This window comes from Dryobates pubescens (genome assembly GCF_014839835.1).
Source record: "Dryobates pubescens isolate bDryPub1 chromosome 44 unlocalized genomic scaffold, bDryPub1.pri SUPER_44_unloc_1, whole genome shotgun sequence".
In the NCBI taxonomy this organism is placed as follows: Eukaryota; Metazoa; Chordata; class Aves; order Piciformes; family Picidae; genus Dryobates; species Dryobates pubescens.
Window position 1 is genome coordinate 1 of NW_026530687.1, and position 18318 is coordinate 18318.

General features: G+C 66.6%; 3 protein-coding genes across 3 annotated transcripts; 1 reads left to right on the forward strand and 2 right to left on the reverse strand.

The window, feature by feature from the left end:
- Positions 1-17: 17 nt before the first annotated feature.
- Positions 18-2808, reverse strand: LOC128899632 (protein spinster homolog 1-like; the record flags this gene model as incomplete). Its single annotated transcript, XM_054179249.1, has 5 exons — positions 2559-2808; positions 1941-2006; positions 1181-1317; positions 424-575; positions 18-84 (listed from the first exon to the last, which is right to left on the reverse strand). Coding segments are annotated over exons 1-5 (672 nt in total), but the record flags the coding sequence as incomplete, so codon positions are not given.
- Positions 2809-9543: 6735 nt separating this feature from the next.
- Positions 9544-14670, reverse strand: LOC128899624 (serine protease 33-like). Its single transcript, XM_054179238.1, has 6 exons — positions 14558-14670; positions 13401-13433; positions 12840-13011; positions 11981-12255; positions 10988-11232; positions 9544-9807 (listed from the first exon to the last, which is right to left on the reverse strand). Exons 1-6 carry the CDS (start codon positions 14652-14654, stop codon positions 9544-9546), a joined length of 1086 nt encoding a protein of 361 aa, XP_054035213.1. The 5' UTR covers positions 14655-14670.
- A 1902-nt stretch (positions 14671-16572) lies between these two features.
- PAGR1 (PAXIP1 associated glutamate rich protein 1) lies at positions 16573-17716 on the forward strand (the record flags this gene model as incomplete). The annotated part of the gene is made up of 3 exons (XM_054179239.1): positions 16573-16871; positions 17335-17417; positions 17544-17716. Coding segments are annotated over 3 exons (555 nt in total), but the record flags the coding sequence as incomplete, so codon positions are not given.
- Positions 17717-18318: the final 602 nt, after the last annotated feature.

An 18318-nucleotide genomic window follows, 5' to 3' on the forward strand; every position in this document is an offset into this window, starting at 1 on the left:
GGGGCTGGCTCTCTCACCCTCAGTGCCCAGCGCCAATCGCTTGCCACATCCTTGACCTTTGCCCCCAGGATGTAGCCCAACCCACTGGGGGGGGGGAACAGCCAATCAGAGCCCTCCCTGCTGGCCCCACCGCCCCAGCTCCCATTGGCTGCCCTCCCAATCCCTCCCAATCCGCTCCCAACCCCACCCAGCCCCTCCCAATCTCCACCCAGCCCCTCCCAACCCCTCCCAGCCCCTCCCAATCCCCTCCCAACCCCACCCAGCCCCTCCCAATCTCCACCCAGCCCCACCCAGCCCCTCCCAACCCCACCCAATCCCCTCCCAGCCCCACCCAGCCCCCTCTCAACCCCTCCCAATCCCCTCCCAGCCCCTCCCAGCCCCCACCCAGCCCCTCCCAAGCCCCACCCAGCCCCTCCCAGCTACCTGCCCAGGGGCACAGCCATGTAGAAGACCCCCAGGGCCTTGCTGCGGGGGGGTCCCCAGTAGAGGTCAGCGATCAGGGTGGGGGCAATGGTGGAGTAGGAGGCCTCCCCCACCCCCACCAGGGCCCTGCCCAGCAGCAGGGCCCAGAACCGCTGTGGGGAGACCCCCAGGGACCCCCAGTCAGGGCCAGCAGGGAGCAGCAGCCCCCCAGGAGCCCCCCCAGGACCCCCAACCCCCCTCCCAGTGCCTCCCAGTCCCCTCCCAGTCACCCCCAGCCCCCTCCCAGTGCCCCCCAGCAACCCCAGAGACCCAAACCAGTAGCTCCCAGTGCCCCCAGTAATGCCAAGCCCCCCTCCCAGTAGCTCCCAGTAACCCCAAGGCCCTCTCCCAGTGCCTCCCAGTCTCTCCCAGCCCCCTCCTAGCCCCTCCCAATCCCTCCCCAGTCCCTCCCAACCTCCCCCAACCCCCTCCCAGTCCCTCCCAATCCCCTCCCAGTCACACCCAGCCCTCTCCCAGTCCCTCCCAGTGTCCCCCAGCAGCCCCAACCCCCTCCCCAGTCCCTCCCAACCTCCCCCAGTCCCCTCCCAGCCCCCTCCCAGTGCCCCCCAGCAGCCCCAATCCCCTCCCAGTCCCTCCCAACCTCCCCCAGTCCCCTCCCAGTGCCCCCCAGCAACCCCAGAGGCCCAAACCAGTCGCTTCCAGTCCCCTCCCAGTCCCTCCCAACCCCTCCCCAGCCCCTCCCAGTGCCCCCCAGTACCTCTCTGGGCACGAAGCTGCTGCCCAGGGTGACTGCAGACCACAGCCCCAGGCCCAGCCCCAGCAGCTGCCTGCGGCTGCGGCGGTCGCCCAGGTAGCCGAAGAGAGGAGCCAGGAGCAGGTAGCTGCCGATGAAGGCTGTGGGGAGAGGTGGGGCAGACCCCCAGGGCGGGGCTGGCACACCCAGGGCGGGGCTGGCACCCCCCAGGGCGGGGCTGGCACCCCCCAGGGCGGGGCTGGCAGCCAGAAGTGAGGGCTCAGGACCCCCAAGTGGGGCTCTGGGGGCTCGAAGTGGGGGCTTGGGACCCCTAAGTGTGGGGCAGGACCAACAAGTGGAGGCCTGAGGGCTCCAAGTTGGAGATTGGGACCCACAAGTGGGGGTCTAGGGGCTCTAAGTGGGGGTTTGGGACCCCCAAGTGGGAGGCTGGGACGCATAAGTGAGGGCTTGGGACCCCCAAGTGGGGCTCTGGGGGCTCTAAGTGTGGGGCTGGGACCCCTAAGTGGGGGGCAGGAGCCAGAAGTAGGGGGCTGGGACCCATAAGTGAGGGCTTGGGACCCCAAAGTGGGGGCCTGGAGGCTCAGGGACCCCTAAGTGTGGGGCTGGGACCCTTAAGTGAGGGCTTGGGACCCCCAAGTGGGGGCCTGGGACCCCTAAGTGGGGGGCTGGGACCTGTAAGTTGGAGATTGGGACCCATAAGGGGGCTCTAGGGGGGGTTGGGCCCCCCAGGTGTGGGGCTGGCCCCCCAAGTGTGGGGCAGGACCTGTCTGCAGCAGCCCTGAGCTGCTGTCGTCGATGCCGAAGAAGTCTTCAACCTCCGGCAGGACACCTGGGGGGGAGGGGCAGGGAGCTGTGGGGCTGCCCCACAGCGACCCACAGCCACCCCTAGTGGCCTGCAGGGACCTATAGCTGCCCCACAGGCACCCCCCAGCGACCTATAGGGACCCACAGCCTCCCCATAAGGACCCAGAGAGAGCCACAGGGACCCCTAGAGACCTATAGGGACCCATAGCTGCCCCATAGGGACCCCTAGTGACCTATAGGGACCTATAGCTGCCCCATAGGGACCCATAGAGCCCCCTAGGGACCCATAGCTGCCCCATAGAGACCCCTAGTGACCTACAGGGACCCGTAGCTGCCCCATAGGGACCCAGAGAGAGCCATAGGGACCCATAGCTGCCCCATAGGGACCTAGAGAGAACCACAGGGACCCCTAGAGACCATAGGGACCCCCAGCTGCCCCACAGCTCCCCCCAGCTGCCCCACCTCACATCCCCACCCCACTCCCCGCCCCCCAACCTCCCCTCAGCCCCACTCCTGCCTCCTTCCCCAGCCCCTCCCCCCGGCCCCGCCCCCCGCCCCGCCCCCCGGCCCCACCCACTGGCCAGCGTGAAGCGATCCATGTAGTTGAGGAGGTTGATGAAGCAGAGCACGGCCAGGGCCAGCCCGGCCCGGCCCGGCCCCACGCCGTGGGGCAGCCGTGGGGCAGCCGCGGGGCAGCCCTGGGGCCCGGCGGGCGGAGGGGCGGCGGAGGAGGAGGAGGAGGAGGAGGAAGGGGCCTGGGGGGAGCTCCACTCGTCCCCTGCCCCCCCGGTGTCGTCGGCTCGCCGCAGGATGGGGCCCGAAGCCATGGGGCAGGCTGGGGGGCAGGGAAGCCGCGGGGGGGGGGTAAGGCTCCCAGTTCCCTCCCAGTGTTCCCAGTTCCCTCCCAGTTCCCTCCCAGTGCCTCCCAGCGCTCCCAGTGCCCTCCCAGTGCCTCCCAGCTGGGCTCCCAGTGCCCTCCCAGTTCCCTCCCAGTGCCCCCAGTGCCTCCCAGTTCCCTCCCAGTGCCTCCCAGCTGGGCTCCCAGTGCCCTCCCAGTGCCCTCCCAGTGTTCCCAGTGCCTCCCAGTTCCCTCCCAGTGCTTCCCAGCGCTCCCAGTGCCCTCCCAGTTGGGCTCCCAGTGCCTCCCAGTGCCTCCCAGTTGGGCTCCCAGTGCCCTCCCAGTGCCCCTTTAAGACCCCCTGTGGGCCCCGCTCCTGGCGTTGCCCTTTTAAGACCCCCCTGGGACTGCCCCTTAGAGCTCCCAGCGCTCCCAGTTGGGCTCCCGGTGCCCTCCCAGTGCCCTCCCGGCCCCCCCCAGCCGGGCTCCCGGTGCCCCCCCCCCCGTTACCCCGCTCCGGCTCCCGGCTCCAGCCCCTCCCCCGTTCCCCGCCGCCGCCGCTCACGTGACGCCGCCTCCCCACGTGACCATCCCCTCACGTGACCTCCACTCCCCCCAAGCCGCCCCCTCGCCCCCGACCGCTTCCGGTTCCCGGCAGCCAACCAACCAGCGCCGGGAGGCGGGGAGCGCTCCCAGCCCCGCCCACTGCCCTCCCAGCCCCGCCCACTGCCCTCCCAGCCCCGCCCACTGCCCTCCGAGCGCTCCCAGGATGGGTTCCGGGGCTACCACTTCGGCTCCCAGTGCTCCCAGTGCCCTCCCAGTACCCCCAGTCAGGCTCCCAGTGCTCCCAGTGCCCCCAGCCTGCCTCCCAGTGCCCTCCCAGTACCCCCAGTCAGGCTCCCAGTGCCCTCCCAGTGCCCCCAGTCAGGCTCCCAGTACCCTCTCAGTGCCCCCACTCAGGCTCCCAGTGCCCTCCCAGTGCCCCCACTCAGGCTCCCAGTGCTCCCAGTACCCTCCCAGTGCTCCCAGTACCCGCAGTCAGGCTCCCAGTACCCTCCCAGTGCTCCCAGTGCCCCCACTCAGGCTCCCAGTTCGGCTCCCGCCGCTTTATTCCTCGCCGCTTCCACCCAGCGGCGCTTTGACCTTCCCAAGATGGCGTCTTCCTCGACCCCCCCCCCTATCGCTCCCTCCCCTCTGCACCCACTCAACATGGCGGCGCCGGGCGGACCGGAAGCGCCGCGGACCTCTTCCTTCGCCACTTCCTGCCGCGGGGGCCGCTGGGATCGCGGCGGACCCGGCGCTGACGGAGCGGCCGCGATGGTGAGAAGGGGACTGGGGGGGGTGGGAGGGAAGGAAAAGGCCCCCAAATGGGGGGGCGCAGGGGTCCCCCCGCACCCAGACCACCTCCCCAGCACCCAGGGGACCTCTCCCAGCCCCGCCGCCGAGCCCCAAACTCAGAGGGAATGGCCCCAAAACGAGGCCTCCCCCCCCGGCCCCCCCGGCGCCCGGCCCCAGCTCAGGGTTCCCATGGAGGCCTGAGGGAAGCTGAGGCCTCCCCGGAGGGCTCCCAGCGATCCCAGTCCGGCTCCCAGCCCCCTCCCAGTGCTCCCAGTCTGGCTCCCATTGCCCCTTTAAGGCTCCCTGTGGGCCCCGCTCCTGGCGTTGCCTTCTTGAGAGCCCCTTAGAGCTCCCATTGGATCCCAGTCTGGCTCCCAGGGCTCCCAGTTCCCTCCCAGTCCTCGCAGTCTGCCTCCCAGCGCCCCCAGTCTGGTTCCAGGTCCTCCCAGTGCCTTCCCATTGCTCCCAGTATGGCTCCCAGTGCTTCCAGTCCCTACAATCTACTACTCAGTCTCTCCCAGTCACCCCCCAGTCCCCTCCTAGTCTCCCCCAATCCCTTCCCAGTTCCCTCCCAGTCTCTCCCAGTCCCTCTCACTCTCTCCCAGACCCTCCCACTCCCCTCCCAATCCCCCCCAATCTCCCCCAGTCTCCCCCAATCCCCTCCCAGTCCCTCTCACTCTCTCCCAGTCCCTCCCAGTCCCCTCCCAATCCCCTCCCACTCCCCTCCCACTCACCCTCAGTCCCTCCCAATCCCCTCCCAGTCTCCCCCAGTCCCTTCCAGTCTCCCCCAGTCCCCTCCCACTCCCCTCCCACTCCCCTCCCACTCACCCCCAGTCCCCTCCCAGTCCCCCCCAGTTCCCTCCTGCCGGCCTGGGGCTGCCAGTCGCTGCCCCTCGAGCTCCCCCTGGTGGCCTGGGGCTGCAGCTCTCCGCCCGCCCCCCGCCCCCTGCCGCCCCCAGGACGTCTTCCTGATGATCAGGCGCCACAAGACCACAATCTTCACCGACGCCAAGGAGTCCAGCACCGTGCTGGAGCTCAAGAGGATCGTGGAGGGCATCCTCAAGAGGCCTCCCGAGGAGCAGAGGCTCTACAAGGTGGCCCCGGGGGGAGGGGAGGGGGGTTGGGGGTCTCTGAGGGGGAGTTGGAGGGGGGTTTGGGGTCTCTGAGGGGAAGTTGGAGGGGCTTGGGAGGGGGGTTTGGGGTCTCTGAGGGGGAGCTGGAGGGGGGTTTGGGGTCTCTGAGGGGAAGTTGGAGGGGCTTGGGAGGGGGGTTTGGGGTCTCTAAGGGGGAGCTGGAGGGGGGTTTGGGGTCTCTGAGGGGGACTAGGAGAGGCCTGGAGTGGGTTTGGGGGTCCAAGGGGGCTTGGAAGGGGGTTTGGGGTCTCTAAGGGGGAGCTGGAGGGGGGTTTGGGGTCTCTGAGGGGGACTAGGAGAGGCCTGGAGTGGGTTTGGGGGTCCAAGGGGGCTTGGGAGGGGGTTTGGGGTCTCTAAGGGGGAGCTGGAGGGGGGCTTGGGGTCTCTGAGGAGGACTAGGGGAGGCCTGGAGGGGAATTGGGGGTCCAAGGGGGCTTGGGAGGGGGGTTGGGGGTCTCTGAGGGGGAGCTGGAGGGGGGTTTGGGGTCTCTGAGGGGAAGTTGGAGGGGCTTGGGAGGGGGTTTGGGGGCCCAAGGGGGCTTGAGAGGGGGGTTTGGGGTCTCTAAGGGGGAGATGGAGGGGAATTGGGGGTCCAAGGGGGCTTGGGAGGGGGTTTGGGGTCTCTGAGGGGAAGCTGGAGGGGCCTGGGGGGGGGCTCCTGAGGGGCCTGGAGGGGGTTTGGGGGTCCAAGGGGGCCTGGGAAGGGGGTTGGGGGGGATTTGGGGTCTCTAAGGGGGGGACTTGGGGGATCCTGGAGGAGCATTTGGGGCTCTCTAAGGAGGGGTTTGGGGGTCCTGGAGGGGGCTTGGGGGTCGGGGGGGGTTGGGTTCTAGAGTCACTGGGGGGGGGGTTGTGTGGTGTTGGTTGTCCTGGAGCGGCTGGGGAGGGTCTGCAGAGGTTCTAGATGGGGGGGGTGGGGGGGTGGGTTCTAGAGTGGGGGTGGGGTTCTAGGGGGGTGTGGGGGGGGTGTGGAGGGTTCTAGAGTGGCTCTGGAACCCCCCCAGGACGATCAGCTGCTGGAGGACACCAAGACCCTGGGGGACTGCGGCTTCACCTCCCAGACTGCCAGGCCCCAGGCCCCAGCCACGGTGGGGCTGGCCCTGAGCACCCCAGGTGGGGGCTGGGGGGGGGTTGGGAGGGGATCTGGGGGGTCCTGAGGGGGAGGGGCTCCTGGGGGTCATTTGGGGTCACTTTAGGTCATTCTTGGGGCTCCACTTCGCTGCTTTTGGGCTCAGTTTGGCTCCTTTTGGGGCTGGGCTTTGGCCTCAGTGGCTTTGGGGTCACTTTGGGTCACTTTTGGGTCACTTTGGGTCACTTTGGGTCATTTAGGCTAATTTTGGGTCATTTTGGGTCACTTTGGGTCATTCTAGCTCAGTTTGGCTCATTTTGGGTCACTTTGGCTCATTTTGGGTCACTTTGGGCTCATTTTGGGTCACTTTGGGCTCATTTTGGGTCATTTTGGGTCTCTTTGGCTCATTTTGGGTCATTTTGGGTCACTTTGGCTCATTTTGGGTCATTTTGGGTCTCTTTGGCTCATTTTGGGTCACTTTGGGTCAGTTTGGGTCATTTAGGCTAATTTTGGGTCATTTTGGGCTCTGTTTGGGTCATTGTGGCTCATTTTGGGTCATTTTGGGTCTCTTGGGCTCATTTTGGGTCACTTTGGGCTCATTTTTTGGTCATTTTGGGTCTCTGGGTCATTTTGGGCTCATTTTGGCCTCATTTTGGCTTATTTTGGGTCACTTTGGGCTCATTTTGGCTCATTTTGGGCTCATTTTGGGTCTCTTTGGCTCATTTTGGGTCACTTTGGGCTCATTTTGGCTCATTTTGGGTCTCTGGCTCATTTTGACTCATTTTGGCTCCTTTTGGGTCTTTTTTGGCTCATCTTGGGGTCAGTTCAGGTATTTTGGGGTCATTCTGAGCTGCTTTTGGGTCATTTTGGGTCATATTTGGCCCATTTTGGGTTCTAGGTGGTTTTTGGGGTCATATTAGCCCAGTCTGGGCTCACTTTGGGTCATTTTGGGTCTTTTTTGGCTCATTTTGGGGTCTATTTAGATGGTTCTGGGTCCTTTTGGGCTCATTTTGGGGCCTTTGGGGCTCCATTTAGGCCTTTTTTGGCTCACTTTGGGTCATTTTGGGTTCTGTTTAGGTATTTTGGGGTCATTCTGGGCTTGTTTTGGGTCAGGCTGGGCTCATTTTGGGTCATTTCAGGCAGTTTGGGGCTGGTTTGGCATCACTTTGGGCTCACTTTAGTCCATTTTGGGCTCACTTTAGTCCATTTTGGGCTCATTTTGGGTCTTTTGGGGCTCATTTGGGGCCTGTTTGGGCTCTGCTTAGGTATTTTGGGGTCATTCTGGGCTGAGTTTTGGTCACTCCAGGCCATTTTTGGTTCTTTTGCTGTCATTTCAGTCCATTTTGGGTCATTTGGGGCTGCTCTGGGCTATGTTGGAGCTGTCTGGGGCAGTTTGGGAGCTGTTTGGCTGCGATTTGGGGCTGATTTTGGGGGTCTCTCTCTCTCTCTCTCTCCCCCTCCCCTCCTCCCCTGCCCCCCCAGAGGAAGGTTTTGAGGGGCTGAGGATTGAGCCCTTCTCCAGCCCCCCTGAGCTCCCTGACGTGATGAAGCCTCAGGACGCCACTGGGGCTGCCACTGAGGCTCCACTGCCCTGACCTGGGGCTGGGGGAGCCCCCAGAAGATGCCAATGGGGGGACCCCCACACCCCCCCCGAGGGGGCTGGGGGGGGTGAGGGTGGGAGGGGGTTCCCAGGAGTGCTTGGGGGGAGGGGCTGGGGGGGTGGGAGTGGGGTTGGAGCTGTTTGGGGGATGAGGATTAAAGGCCTGAGACGGTGGCAAGGCTGTGGTGTAGTGATGGGGGGGGACTGGGAGGGGATTGGGAGCCAGACTGGGAGCACTGGGAGGGAACTGGGAGCCCTGGGAGCCAGACTGGGAGCACTGGGAGCCGGACTGGGAGCACTGGGAGGGAACTGGGAGCCCTGGGAGCCAGACTGGGAGCACTGGGAGGGAACTGGGAGCACTGGGAGCCAGACTGGGAGCACTGGAGCCAAACTGGGAGCTACTGGGAGCCATACTGGGAGCCCTGGGAGCCAGACTGGGAGCCCTGGGAGCCAGACTGGGAGCCCTGGGAGCCAGACTGGGAGCTACTGGGAGCCAGACTGGGAGCTACTGGGAGCCAGACTGGGGGCACTGGGAGCCGGACTGGGAGCGTTGGGAGCTTAAAGGGGTAATGCAAAGTGGGGAGGGGGATCCAGACCTCTTAAAGCAGCAATAAAATGAGGTCCCCACCGAGTCTTAAAGGGGCAGTGGAGTGGGGGTGGGGCTGGGGGGGGTCTTTGGGCTTCCTAAAGGGGCAGTGGAGAGTGGGGAGGGGGTTCAGAGCTCCTTAAGGGGCAAGGGAGAATGGGGAAGGGGGTTCAGAGTGTCTTAAAGGGGCAATGGAGAGTGGGGAGGGGGTCCAGAGCTCCTTAAAGGGGCAGTGGAGAGTGGGGAGGGGGTCCAGAGCTCCTTAAGGGGGCAGTGGGGAGGGGGTTCAGGGCTCCTTAAGGGGGCAGAGGGGAGGGGGAGGGGGCTCAGAGCTCCTTAAAGGGGCAGAGGGGAGGGGGAGGGGGTCCAGAGCTGCTTAAGGGGGCAGGGGGGAGGGGGTTCAGAGCTCCTTAAGGGGGCAGAGGGGAGGGGGAGGGGGTTCAGAGCTCCTTAAGGGGGCAGAGGGGAGGGGGAGGGGGTTCAGAGCTCCTTAAGGGGGCAGAGGGGAGGGGGAAGGGGTTCAGAGCTCCTTAAAGGGGCAGAGGGGAGGGGGAAGGGGTTCAGAGCTCCTTAAGGGGGCAGAGGGGAGGGGGAGGGGGTTCAGAGCTCCTTAAGGGGGCAGAGGGGAGGGGGAAGGGGTTCAGAGCTCCTTAAGGGGGCAGAGGGGAGGGGGAAGGGGTTCAGAGCTCCTTAAGGGGGCAGAGGGGAGGGGGAAGGGGTTCAGAGCTCCTTAAGGGGGCAGAGGGGAGGGGGAGGGGGTTCAGAGCTCCTTTAAGGGGCAGAGGGGAGGGGGAGGGCGTTCAGAGCTCCTTAAGGGGGCAGAGGGGAGGGGGAGGGGGTTCAGAGCTCCTTTAAGGGGCAGAGGGGAGGGGGAGGGGGTCCAGAGCTCCTTAAGGGGGCAGAGGGGAGGGGGAGGGGCTCAGCATCCCCTTCAAAGGGCAGCAAAGGAGGGCCTCACACACCAGGCCTTGAAGCACCGAGGTCCTTTGTTGGTGGCCTCAGGGCCTGAGCGCCGCCCCCAGGACCGCGGCCAGCAGGACGGCCCAGAGGCGCGGCCGGGGGGCGGGGGCGGGGTCGAGGGCGAGGGGCGGGGCCACAAAGGCGGCGCCGGGGGCGTGGCTCCGGATCCAGGCCGAGTAGGAGCTGACCCTGGTGTAGACCCCGGGGCGGTTGGGCACGGCGCAGCCCTCGCCCCAGCTGACGATGCCGGTCAGCACCCAGCGGCCGCCCGTGCGGCACACCAGCGGCCCCCCGGAGTCGCCCTGCGGGAGGAAGGGCGGCTGGGGGTCAGCTGGGAGGGGCTGGGGGGCGGGGGGGGGGCAGGGAGATCAATGGGAGTTCATGGAGATCAATGGGGGGGGGGGGAGAGTAATAGAGGCCAGTGGAGGACAATGGAATTCAATGGAGGGCAATGGGAGTCAGTGGGAGGTAGCAGAGGTCAGTGGAGAGCAATGAAAGTCAAGGGAAGGCAGTGGAGGGCAGTAGGAGGCAATGGAGGGTGATGGAAGTCAATGGGAGGCAATGGAAGTCAATGGGAGGCAATGGGAGGCAATGGAGGGCAATGGGAGGCAATGGAGGGCAATGGAAGTCAATGGGAGGCAATGGAAGTCAATGGGAGGCAATGGAGGGCAATGGAAGTCAATGGGGGGCAATGGAAGTCAATGGGAGGCAATGGAGGGCAATGGAAGTCAATGGGAGGCAATGGAGGGCAATGGGAGGCAATGGAGGGCAATGGAAGTCAATGGGAGGCAATGGAGGGCAATGGAAGTCAATGGGAGGCAATGGAGGGCAATGGAGGGCAATGGAAGTCAATGGGAGGCAATGGAAGTCAATGGGAGGCAATGGAAGACAGTGGAGGGCAATGGAAGTCAATGGGAGGCAATGGAGGGCAATGGAAGTCAATGGAGGGCAATGGAAGTCAATGGAGGGCAATGGAAGTCAATGGGAGGCAATGGAGGGCAATGGGAGGCAATGGGAGGCAATGGAAGTCAATGGGAGGCAATGGAGGGCAATGGAAGTCAATGGGAGGCAATGGAGGGCAATGGAAGTCAATGGGAGGCAATGGAAGTCAATGGGAGGCAATGGAGGGCAATGGAAGTCAATGGGAGGCAATGGAAGTCAATGGGAGGCAATGGAGGGCAATGGGAGGCAATGGAGGGCAATGGAAGTCAATGGGAGGCAATGGAGGGCAATGGAAGTCAATGGGAGGCAATGGAGGGCAATGGAAGTCAATGGGGGGCAATGGAAGTCAATGGGAGGCAATGGGGGGCAATGGAAGTCAATGGGGGGCAATGGAGGGCAATGGAGGTTGGTGGGGGGCAATGGAGGGCAATGGAAATCAATGGGAGGCAATGGAGGGCAATGGAGGTCGGTGGGGGGCAATGGAGGGCAATGGAAATCAATGGGGGAGGAGGAGGAGGAGGAGGAAGGCCTGCAGCTGACCTTGCAGGTGTCCTTCTGGCCCTGGGGGTAGCCAGCACAGACCATGTCCCTTTGGATGGTCCTGGGGGGCAGGGCCCTGCCCATGTCCCGGCCGTAGAGCCGCCGGCAGGTGTCCTGTGCCATCAGCGGCACCTCCAGCTCCTGCAGCCGCCGAGGCGAGGGGAGGTCCTCTGGGGGGCAGAGAGAGAGAGAGAGAGGGCAACCTGCGGTCACCTCGGCCTTGGTTGGGTCTCCATTGGCCGTGACTGGGTGACCTTGCCCCGGGTTGAGTCACCTTGGCCATGGTTGGCTCTCTATTGGTAACCTTGGCTGTGGTTGGGTCTCCATTGGCTTCCCTTGGCTATGGTTGGCTTCCCTTGGCCATGGTTGGCTTCCCTTGACCATGGTTGGGTTCCCTTGGCCATGGTTGGCTTCCCTTGGCCATGGTTGGCTTCCCTTGGCCATGGTTGAATCTCTATTGGCTTCCCTTGGCCATGGTTGTCTTCCCTTGGCCATGGTTGGCTCTCCATTGGCTTCCCTTGGCCATGGTTGGCTTCCCTTGGCCATGGTTGGCTCTCCATTGGCTTCCCTTGGCCATGGTTGGCTTCCCTTGGCCATGGTTGGCTTCCCTTGACCATGGTTGGGTTCCCTTGGCCATGGTTGGCTTCCCTTGGCCATGGTTGGCTTCCCTTGGCCATGGTTGAATCTCTATTGGCTTCCCTTGGCCATGGTTGGCTTCCCTTGGCCATGGTTGGCTCTCCATTGGCTTCCCTTGGCCATGGTTGGCTTCCCTTGGCCATGGTTGGCTCTCCATTGGCTTCCCTTGGCCATGGTTGGCTTCCCTTGGCCATGGTTGGGTTCCCTTGGCCATGGTTGGCTTCCCTTGGCCATGGTTGGCTCTCCATTGGCTTCCTCTCCCCCATGGTTGCTTCTTCCTTGCTTCCCCCACCCCAAGCCCCTCCTCCCCCACCCCCCAACCTTCTACCTCCCATTCCTCCTCCTCCTCCTCCTCACCTCCTTCCCGGATGTCGCCCCAGCCGGTGGCCACGCAGCGAGTGCCGGGGGGGAAGTGGAGGCTGGGGGAGGGGAGGCAGACCGGCAGGACGGTGGCCGAGAAGGCCACGGGCCAGGCCAGCTGGGCCAGGGCGATGTCGCCGCTGGTGGCCTCCCCGGCGTAGCTCGGGAAGGGCAGGATGCGGCTCAGGGGCACGGCCACGCCCGGCCCCGCCCGCGGCCCCGACAGCTCCTGCACCCCCAGCAGCACTGTGTACGCCCTGGGGTCCAGGCTCCTGCGGCGGGGAGAGGTTGGGGGAGGTGAAGAAAGGGGAGGGGGTGGGGACCTTTGGGTCCCCTTGGGCGTGGTTGGGTCCCCTTGGGCGTGGTTGGGTCCCCTTGTGTCCCCTTGGGCGTGGTTGGGTCCCCTTGGGTCTGGTTGGGTCCCCTTGGGTGTGGTTGGGCGTGGTTGTGTCCCCTTGGGTGTGGTTGTGTCCCCTTGGGCGTGGTTGGGTCCCCTTGGGTCCCCTTGGGCATGGTTGGATCCCCTTGGGTGTGGTAGGGTCCCCTTGGGTGTGGTTGGGCGTGGTTGGGTCCCCTTGGGTGTGGTTGGGTCCCCTTGGGCGTGGTAGGGTCCCCTTGGGTGTGGTTGGGCGTGGTTGGGTCCCCTTGGGCGTGGTTGGGTCCCCTTGGGCGTGGTAGGGTCCCCTTGGGTGTGGTTGGGCGTGGTTGGGTCCCCTTGGGCGTGGTTGGGTCCCCTTGGGCGTGGTTGGGTCCCCTTGGGCGTGGTTGAGTCCCCTCCCAGCCCCTCCCAGTCCCCTCCCACTCCCTCCCAGCCCCCTCCCAGCCCCTCCCAGCCCCGCCCCCCCGTGGGGCTCACGTCTGGAAGCAGTGGGCGGCGGTCAGGACCCAGCCCGGGGCCACCAGGGAGGCGCCGCAGAGGTGGTTCCCATCCCGCTGGAGGCTTCCCTGCCAGGGCCACGCCCCGGGGCCGGCGTCCTCCCCCCCCACGTTCCGCAGCGAGGCCCCGGGGGGCCTGGGCCGGCCGCAGTCTGCGGGGGGGGAGAGGGGTGGGAGGGAGTGGGAGGGGCTGGGAGGGAGGGGGAGGGGATTAAGAGGGACTGGGGAGGGGCTTGGGAAGGAGTGGGAGAGGCTTAGGAGGGAGTGGGAAGGGCTTGGGAGGGAGGGGGAGGGGCTTAGGGAGTGGGAGGGGATTGGAAGGAGACTGGGAGGGGCTTGGGAAAGTTGGGAGGGGCTTGGGAGGGAGGGGGAGGGGCTTAGGAGGGACTGGGGGAGAGGCTTGGGGGGAGTGGGAGGGGCTTGGGAGGGAGGAGGAGGGGATTGGAAGGGGGCTGGGCCAGGCTTGGGAAAGGTGGGAGGGGCTTAGGAAGGAGTGGGAGGGGCTTAGGAAGGAGTGGGAGGGGCTTGGCAGGGTCCTCACCAAGCTCTGTCCTGCTCTGCTGTGATTGGTCTCCTGGGGGGGGGGGAGGGGCGGGGTCAGACTCCATCCCCGCAGCTCCCAGTAACCCCAACTGCCCCTCCCAGCCCCTCCCAGCCCCTCCCAGCCCCGCCCTCTCCCCTCAAACCCCCTCCCAGTCGCTTCCCAGCCCAAACCAGTAGCTCCCAGTCCCCCCCCCCACCCCCTCCCAGTTGCTTTCCAGTGCCCACCAGTCCCTCCCAGTGCCCCCAACCCCCTTCCCAGTCCAAACCAGTAGCTCCCAGTCTGCTCCCAGTGCCTCCCAGTAGCCCCAGGCTTCCTCCCAGTCCCAACCAGTAGCTCCTGGTCGCCCCAAATGCCCTTCCCAGTCCATCCCAGTCACTCCCCAGCCCCCCAACCCCCATCCCAGTCCATCCCAGTCCACCCCAGTCACTCCCCAGCCCCCATCCCAGTCCATCCCAGTCCACCCCAGTCACTCCCCAGCCCCCATCCCAGTCCATCCCAGTCCACCCCAGTCACTCCCCAGCCCCCATCCCAGTCCATCCCAGTCCACCCCAGTCACTCCCCAGCCCCCCAACCCCCATCCCAGTCCATCCCAGTCCATCCCAGTCACTCCCCATCCCCCCAACCCCCATCCCAGTCCATCCCAGTCCATCCCAGTCACTCCCCATCCCCCCAACCCCCATCCCAGTCCATCCCAGTCCCCTCCCAGTCACTCCCCAGCCCCCCAGCCCCCATCCCAGTCCATCCCAGTCCCCTCCCCATCCCCCCAGCCCCCATCCCAGTCCATCCCAGTCCCCTCCCCATCCCCCCAGCCCCCATCCCAGTCTATCCCAGTCCATCCCAGTCACTCCCCAGCCCCCCAACCCCCATCCCAGTCCATCCCAGTTCCATCCCAGCCCCATCCCAGTCCATCCCAGTCCATCCCAGTCTCTCCCAGCCCTCCATCCCCCATCCCAGTCCATCCCAGTCCATCCCAGTCCATTCCAGCCCCATCCCAGTCCATCCCAGTCCATTCCAGCCCCATCCCAGTCCACCCCAGTCCCCTCAAACCCACTCCCAGTGCCTCCCAGTGCCCCCAACCCCCTTCCCAGTCCCTCCCAGTAGACTCTCCCCTCCCCCCCCCCCGTTGCCCCCCCCCGCCCTCCCCCCTCTTTCACCTCTGACGTCATCGCCGGCGCTGACGTCACAGCCGCCGCCCCCCAGCGGCCAGCGGAGGAGCAGCAGCAGCAGGAGGAGGCCCCCGGGGGTCCCCATGCCCCCTCCCAGTGCCTCCCAGTTGCCTCCCAGTTGCGCCTCGCGGGGCCTTACTGGGAGCCCGGGGGGGGGTGGGGCCCCAGTTTAAACTGGGGCGGGGGAGGGAGGGGGAGGAGCCGCGGAACTGGTTTGGGTGGGGGTTAGACTGGGAGGGGACTGGGAGGGGACCGGGAGCGACTGGTGGGCACTGGGAGGGGGCTTCGGGGGACTGGGAGGGGACTGGGAAGGGGCTTGGGGGGGACTGGGAGGGGGTTGGGGGGGACTGGGAGGGACTGGGAAAGGACTGGGAAGGGTATCTGAGGTTGCTGGGAGCTACTGGGAGGAGACTGGGAGAGCATCTGGGGTTGCTGGGAGGCACTGGGAGGCACTGGGAGGGGGGGGTTGGGGGTACTGGGAGCTACTGGGTTACTGGGAGGCACTGGGAAGGGTATTTGGGGTTACTGGGAGCTACTGGGAGGCACTGGGAAGGGTATTTGGGGTTACTGGGAGCTACTGGGTGGCACTGGGAGGGGTCTGGGTGGGGCTGAGCCAAGGTCGAGTCCGGACAGGCTCCGGGTGGGGCCCAAGCTCCCAGTCAGCAGAAACTGGGAGCACTGGGAGGGCACTGGGAGAGAACTGGTAGGGCTGGGAGGGAACTGGGAGCTGAAGTGGAAGCACTGGGAAGCAAACTGGGAGCACTGGGAGGGACTGGGAAGCAAACTGGGGGCACTGGGAAGCAAACTGGGAGTACTGGGAGGGACTGGGAAGCAAACTGGGAGCACTGGGAGGGACTGGGAGGCAGATTCAGACCACTGGGAGGGACTGGGAGCCAAACTGGGAGCACTGGGAGGGACTGGGAAGCAAACTGGGGGCACTGGGAAGCAAACTGGGAGTACTGGGATGGAACTGGGAGCCAAAGTGGAAGCACTGGGAGGGACTGGGGGGCACTGGGAGCCAAACTGGGAGCACTGGGAGAGAACTGGTAGGGCTGGGAGGGAACTGGGAGCCAAACTGGAAGCACTGGGAGGGACTGGGAAGCAGATTCAGACCACTGGGAGGGACTGGGAGGGACTGGGAGCCCATACTGGGAGCGCTGGGAGGGACTGGGAGGCTCTGGGCGCTCCAAGCCCCAGCGCAAGGCAGGGGCAGCCCCAGCAGCTTCTTCAAACGGCTGCTCGGTGGGGCCCACCCCGGCGCCTTCAAAGGGCAACGCCAGGGAGCGCCTGGGGCGCATGCGCCGGGGAGGGAAGCGGAAGTGACGCCGCCGGCAACCGGAAGCGTCCGGGCCTCAAAAAGGGCGGGAAGCGGCCCAAGATGGCGCCCGCCGGGGCCTGAGGGAGGCTCCGGCCGGGCCAGGGCCTCGCTCCTGCGGCTTTTTTGTTTCCCTGCTCCCTGAGGGGTCGAAGCGGCTCCGCTCGGAGAGGTGCGGGGAGGGGAGGGGGAGGGGGGCAGGGGAGGGGGGGGGAGGGATCGGAAATAGAGGCGGGAGGGGCTCGGGGCAGGGGGCGGAGGGGGAGGGGGGGGGGGGTGGCTTCGGGGGCACCGGGGGCGCTGGGAGCCCCTCCGAGGCCGGGCTGGGGGCGCTGGGAGCCGGGCTGGGGGCACTGGGAGGTACTGGGAGGGCACTGGGGGGCCCTGGGAGGGTGCTGGGAGGGCCCCGGGCGCCAGCCTGGTCCTTAACTGCTGCTTCCCTCCCCCCTCCCCCCCCCCCCCCCCAAGCCCATGGACCCCCCCCAAGGGGAGCCCCCGGGGGAGGTCACCTCCAGCCTCCACTCCTTGGCCGTTGAGGACCCCCCCGGGCCCCCTCCCCCCTCCGGCCCCCCGGGCTCCCCACTTCCCTCCCCGCCCCCCCAGCTGCTTCCCACCTCTCCCCCCCCTCCCCCCCCCTCCCCCCCCGCCTCCTGGCGCCGAGGAAGGGGAGGGGGAAGGGCTGGAGGAGGAGGAGGAGGAGGAGGAGGAGGAGGAAGAAGAGGAGGAGGAAGGAGAGGAAGAGGAGGAGGAGGAGGAGCAGTCCTGGGGGGTCCCTTGGAGCGACGAGGAAGGGGAGGAGCCCCCCGGGGGGTGGCTGCCCCCCCCCGCCGAGATCCGCCGCCTCTATGACGTCATCGCTGACGTCGGCAGCCTCCCCCTCCGCGGGCCCCTCCTCCCCCGCCGCCCCCCCACCCCCCAGCCGCAGAGCGACGACGAGGAGGGAGGGACCCCCGGGCAGCCTCCCAGCGAGGAGGAGGAGGAGGAGAAGTGAGCAGGGGAGAGGGGCCTGGGGCGGGAGGGGCCTGGGGTGGGAGGGGCCTGGGGCGGGGGGGGGGTGGGGGGGGATTTGGGGGCAGGTTGAGAGCTTCTGAAGGGCATTTAAGGGGTCTTGGGGGGGCAGGGGGGGGATTTGGGGGGTCCTGAGGGGCTGGGGAGGAAGGTTGAGGGTCTTGGGGGGTCCTGGGGGTGGGGTTGGGGGGGTCCTAAGGGGGTTGGGGAGGAGACTGGGGGTCCTGGGGGGGGGAGTTGGGGGGATCCTGAGGGGGGTTGGGGGGAGACTGGGGGTCCTGGGGGGGGGGGGGGGAGTTGTGGGGTCATGGGGGGGGATTGGGGGGAAGGTTGAGTTTCCTTGGGGAGGGGTGGTGGTGGTTGGGGGGCCCCCCCCTCTCAACCCCCCCTCTCAACCCCCCCCTCTCTCCCCCCCCTCTCTCCCCCCCCCTCTCTCCTCCAGGCCTCCCCCTCCCACCGAGTTCGACTTCCAGGACGACCCTGCCCCCCCCCAGGGCTCTCTGCTCCAGCGCCGCCGAGCCCCTGGTGAGCGCAAGGCCTTCGTTAGGGCTGCTGCTTAATTACCCCCCCCCCTTCCCCCCCACCCCACCTTGGGGAGGGGTCTCCACTGACCCCTCCCCGCCCCTTGGGTAACTCTCCTGCCCCCCCCAGGTCCCCAGGCCCGGGGCCAGAAGCGAGAGGCCAGGCTGGAGAAGGTCCTGTGGGACATGAAGAGGCATCAGAGGCTGGAGGAGCAGCTGCTGCGCACCGGCAGGGACCTCTTCCGCCTGCAGGGGGAGCCCCAGAGCCCGCCCAAGCCGGGCCTGGCCCAGGGCAGGCTCTGAGCCGCAGCAGCAGCAGGGAGGGAGGCAATAAAGGAAGGTTGGGGAGGCACAGGACGAGGCTGAGGGCTGCGCTGGGCCTCGCTCTGGGGGGAGGGTTGGGACCCACAGTGCCCTGGGCTGGGCCTGGGGCAGGGCCCAGAGCAGCCCTGGGGCCTCCATACCCACAATGCACTGCGCCAGGCCTCACTGCCCCTGCCCCTGGCACCCACAGTGCCCTGGGCTGGGCCTGGGCTGGCTCCAGGCCTCTATCCTGGTTGGTTGGGGCCCACAATGCACCGGGGCAGGACCCAGGCCTCTGCTAGGCCTCGCTCCTGGCACCCTGGGGCCCACAATGCACTGGGGCAGGACCCAGGCCTCTGCTAGGCCTCGCTCCTGGCACCCTGGGGCCCACAATGCACTGGGGCAGGACCCAGGCCTCTGCTAGGCCTCGCTCCTGGCACCCTGGGGCCCACAATGCACCGGGGCAGGACCCAGGCCTCTGCCAGGCCTCGCTTCTGGCACCCACAATGCACCGGGGCAGGACCCAGACCCCCGCCTGGGCCTCGCTGCTGTTGCCTCCTTACCCACAACACCCTGTGAGGGGGCGTGGCCAGGACATCACG

Excerpts from the sequence above, each read along its gene's own strand:
- LOC128899624 (XM_054179238.1), bottom strand. The coding sequence starts at position 14,654 with ATGGGGACCCCCGGGGGCCTCCTCCTGCTGCTGCTGCTCCTCCGCTGG. Across the intron at positions 13,434-14,557 it reads CGCCGGCGATGACGTCAGAG|GAGACCAATCACAGCAGAGC; the intron begins GTGAAAGAGGGG and ends CCCCCCCCCCAG. Across the intron at positions 12,256-12,839 it reads GCCGCCCACTGCTTCCAGAC|GAGCCTGGACCCCAGGGCGT; the intron begins GTGAGCCCCACG and ends TCCCCGCCGCAG.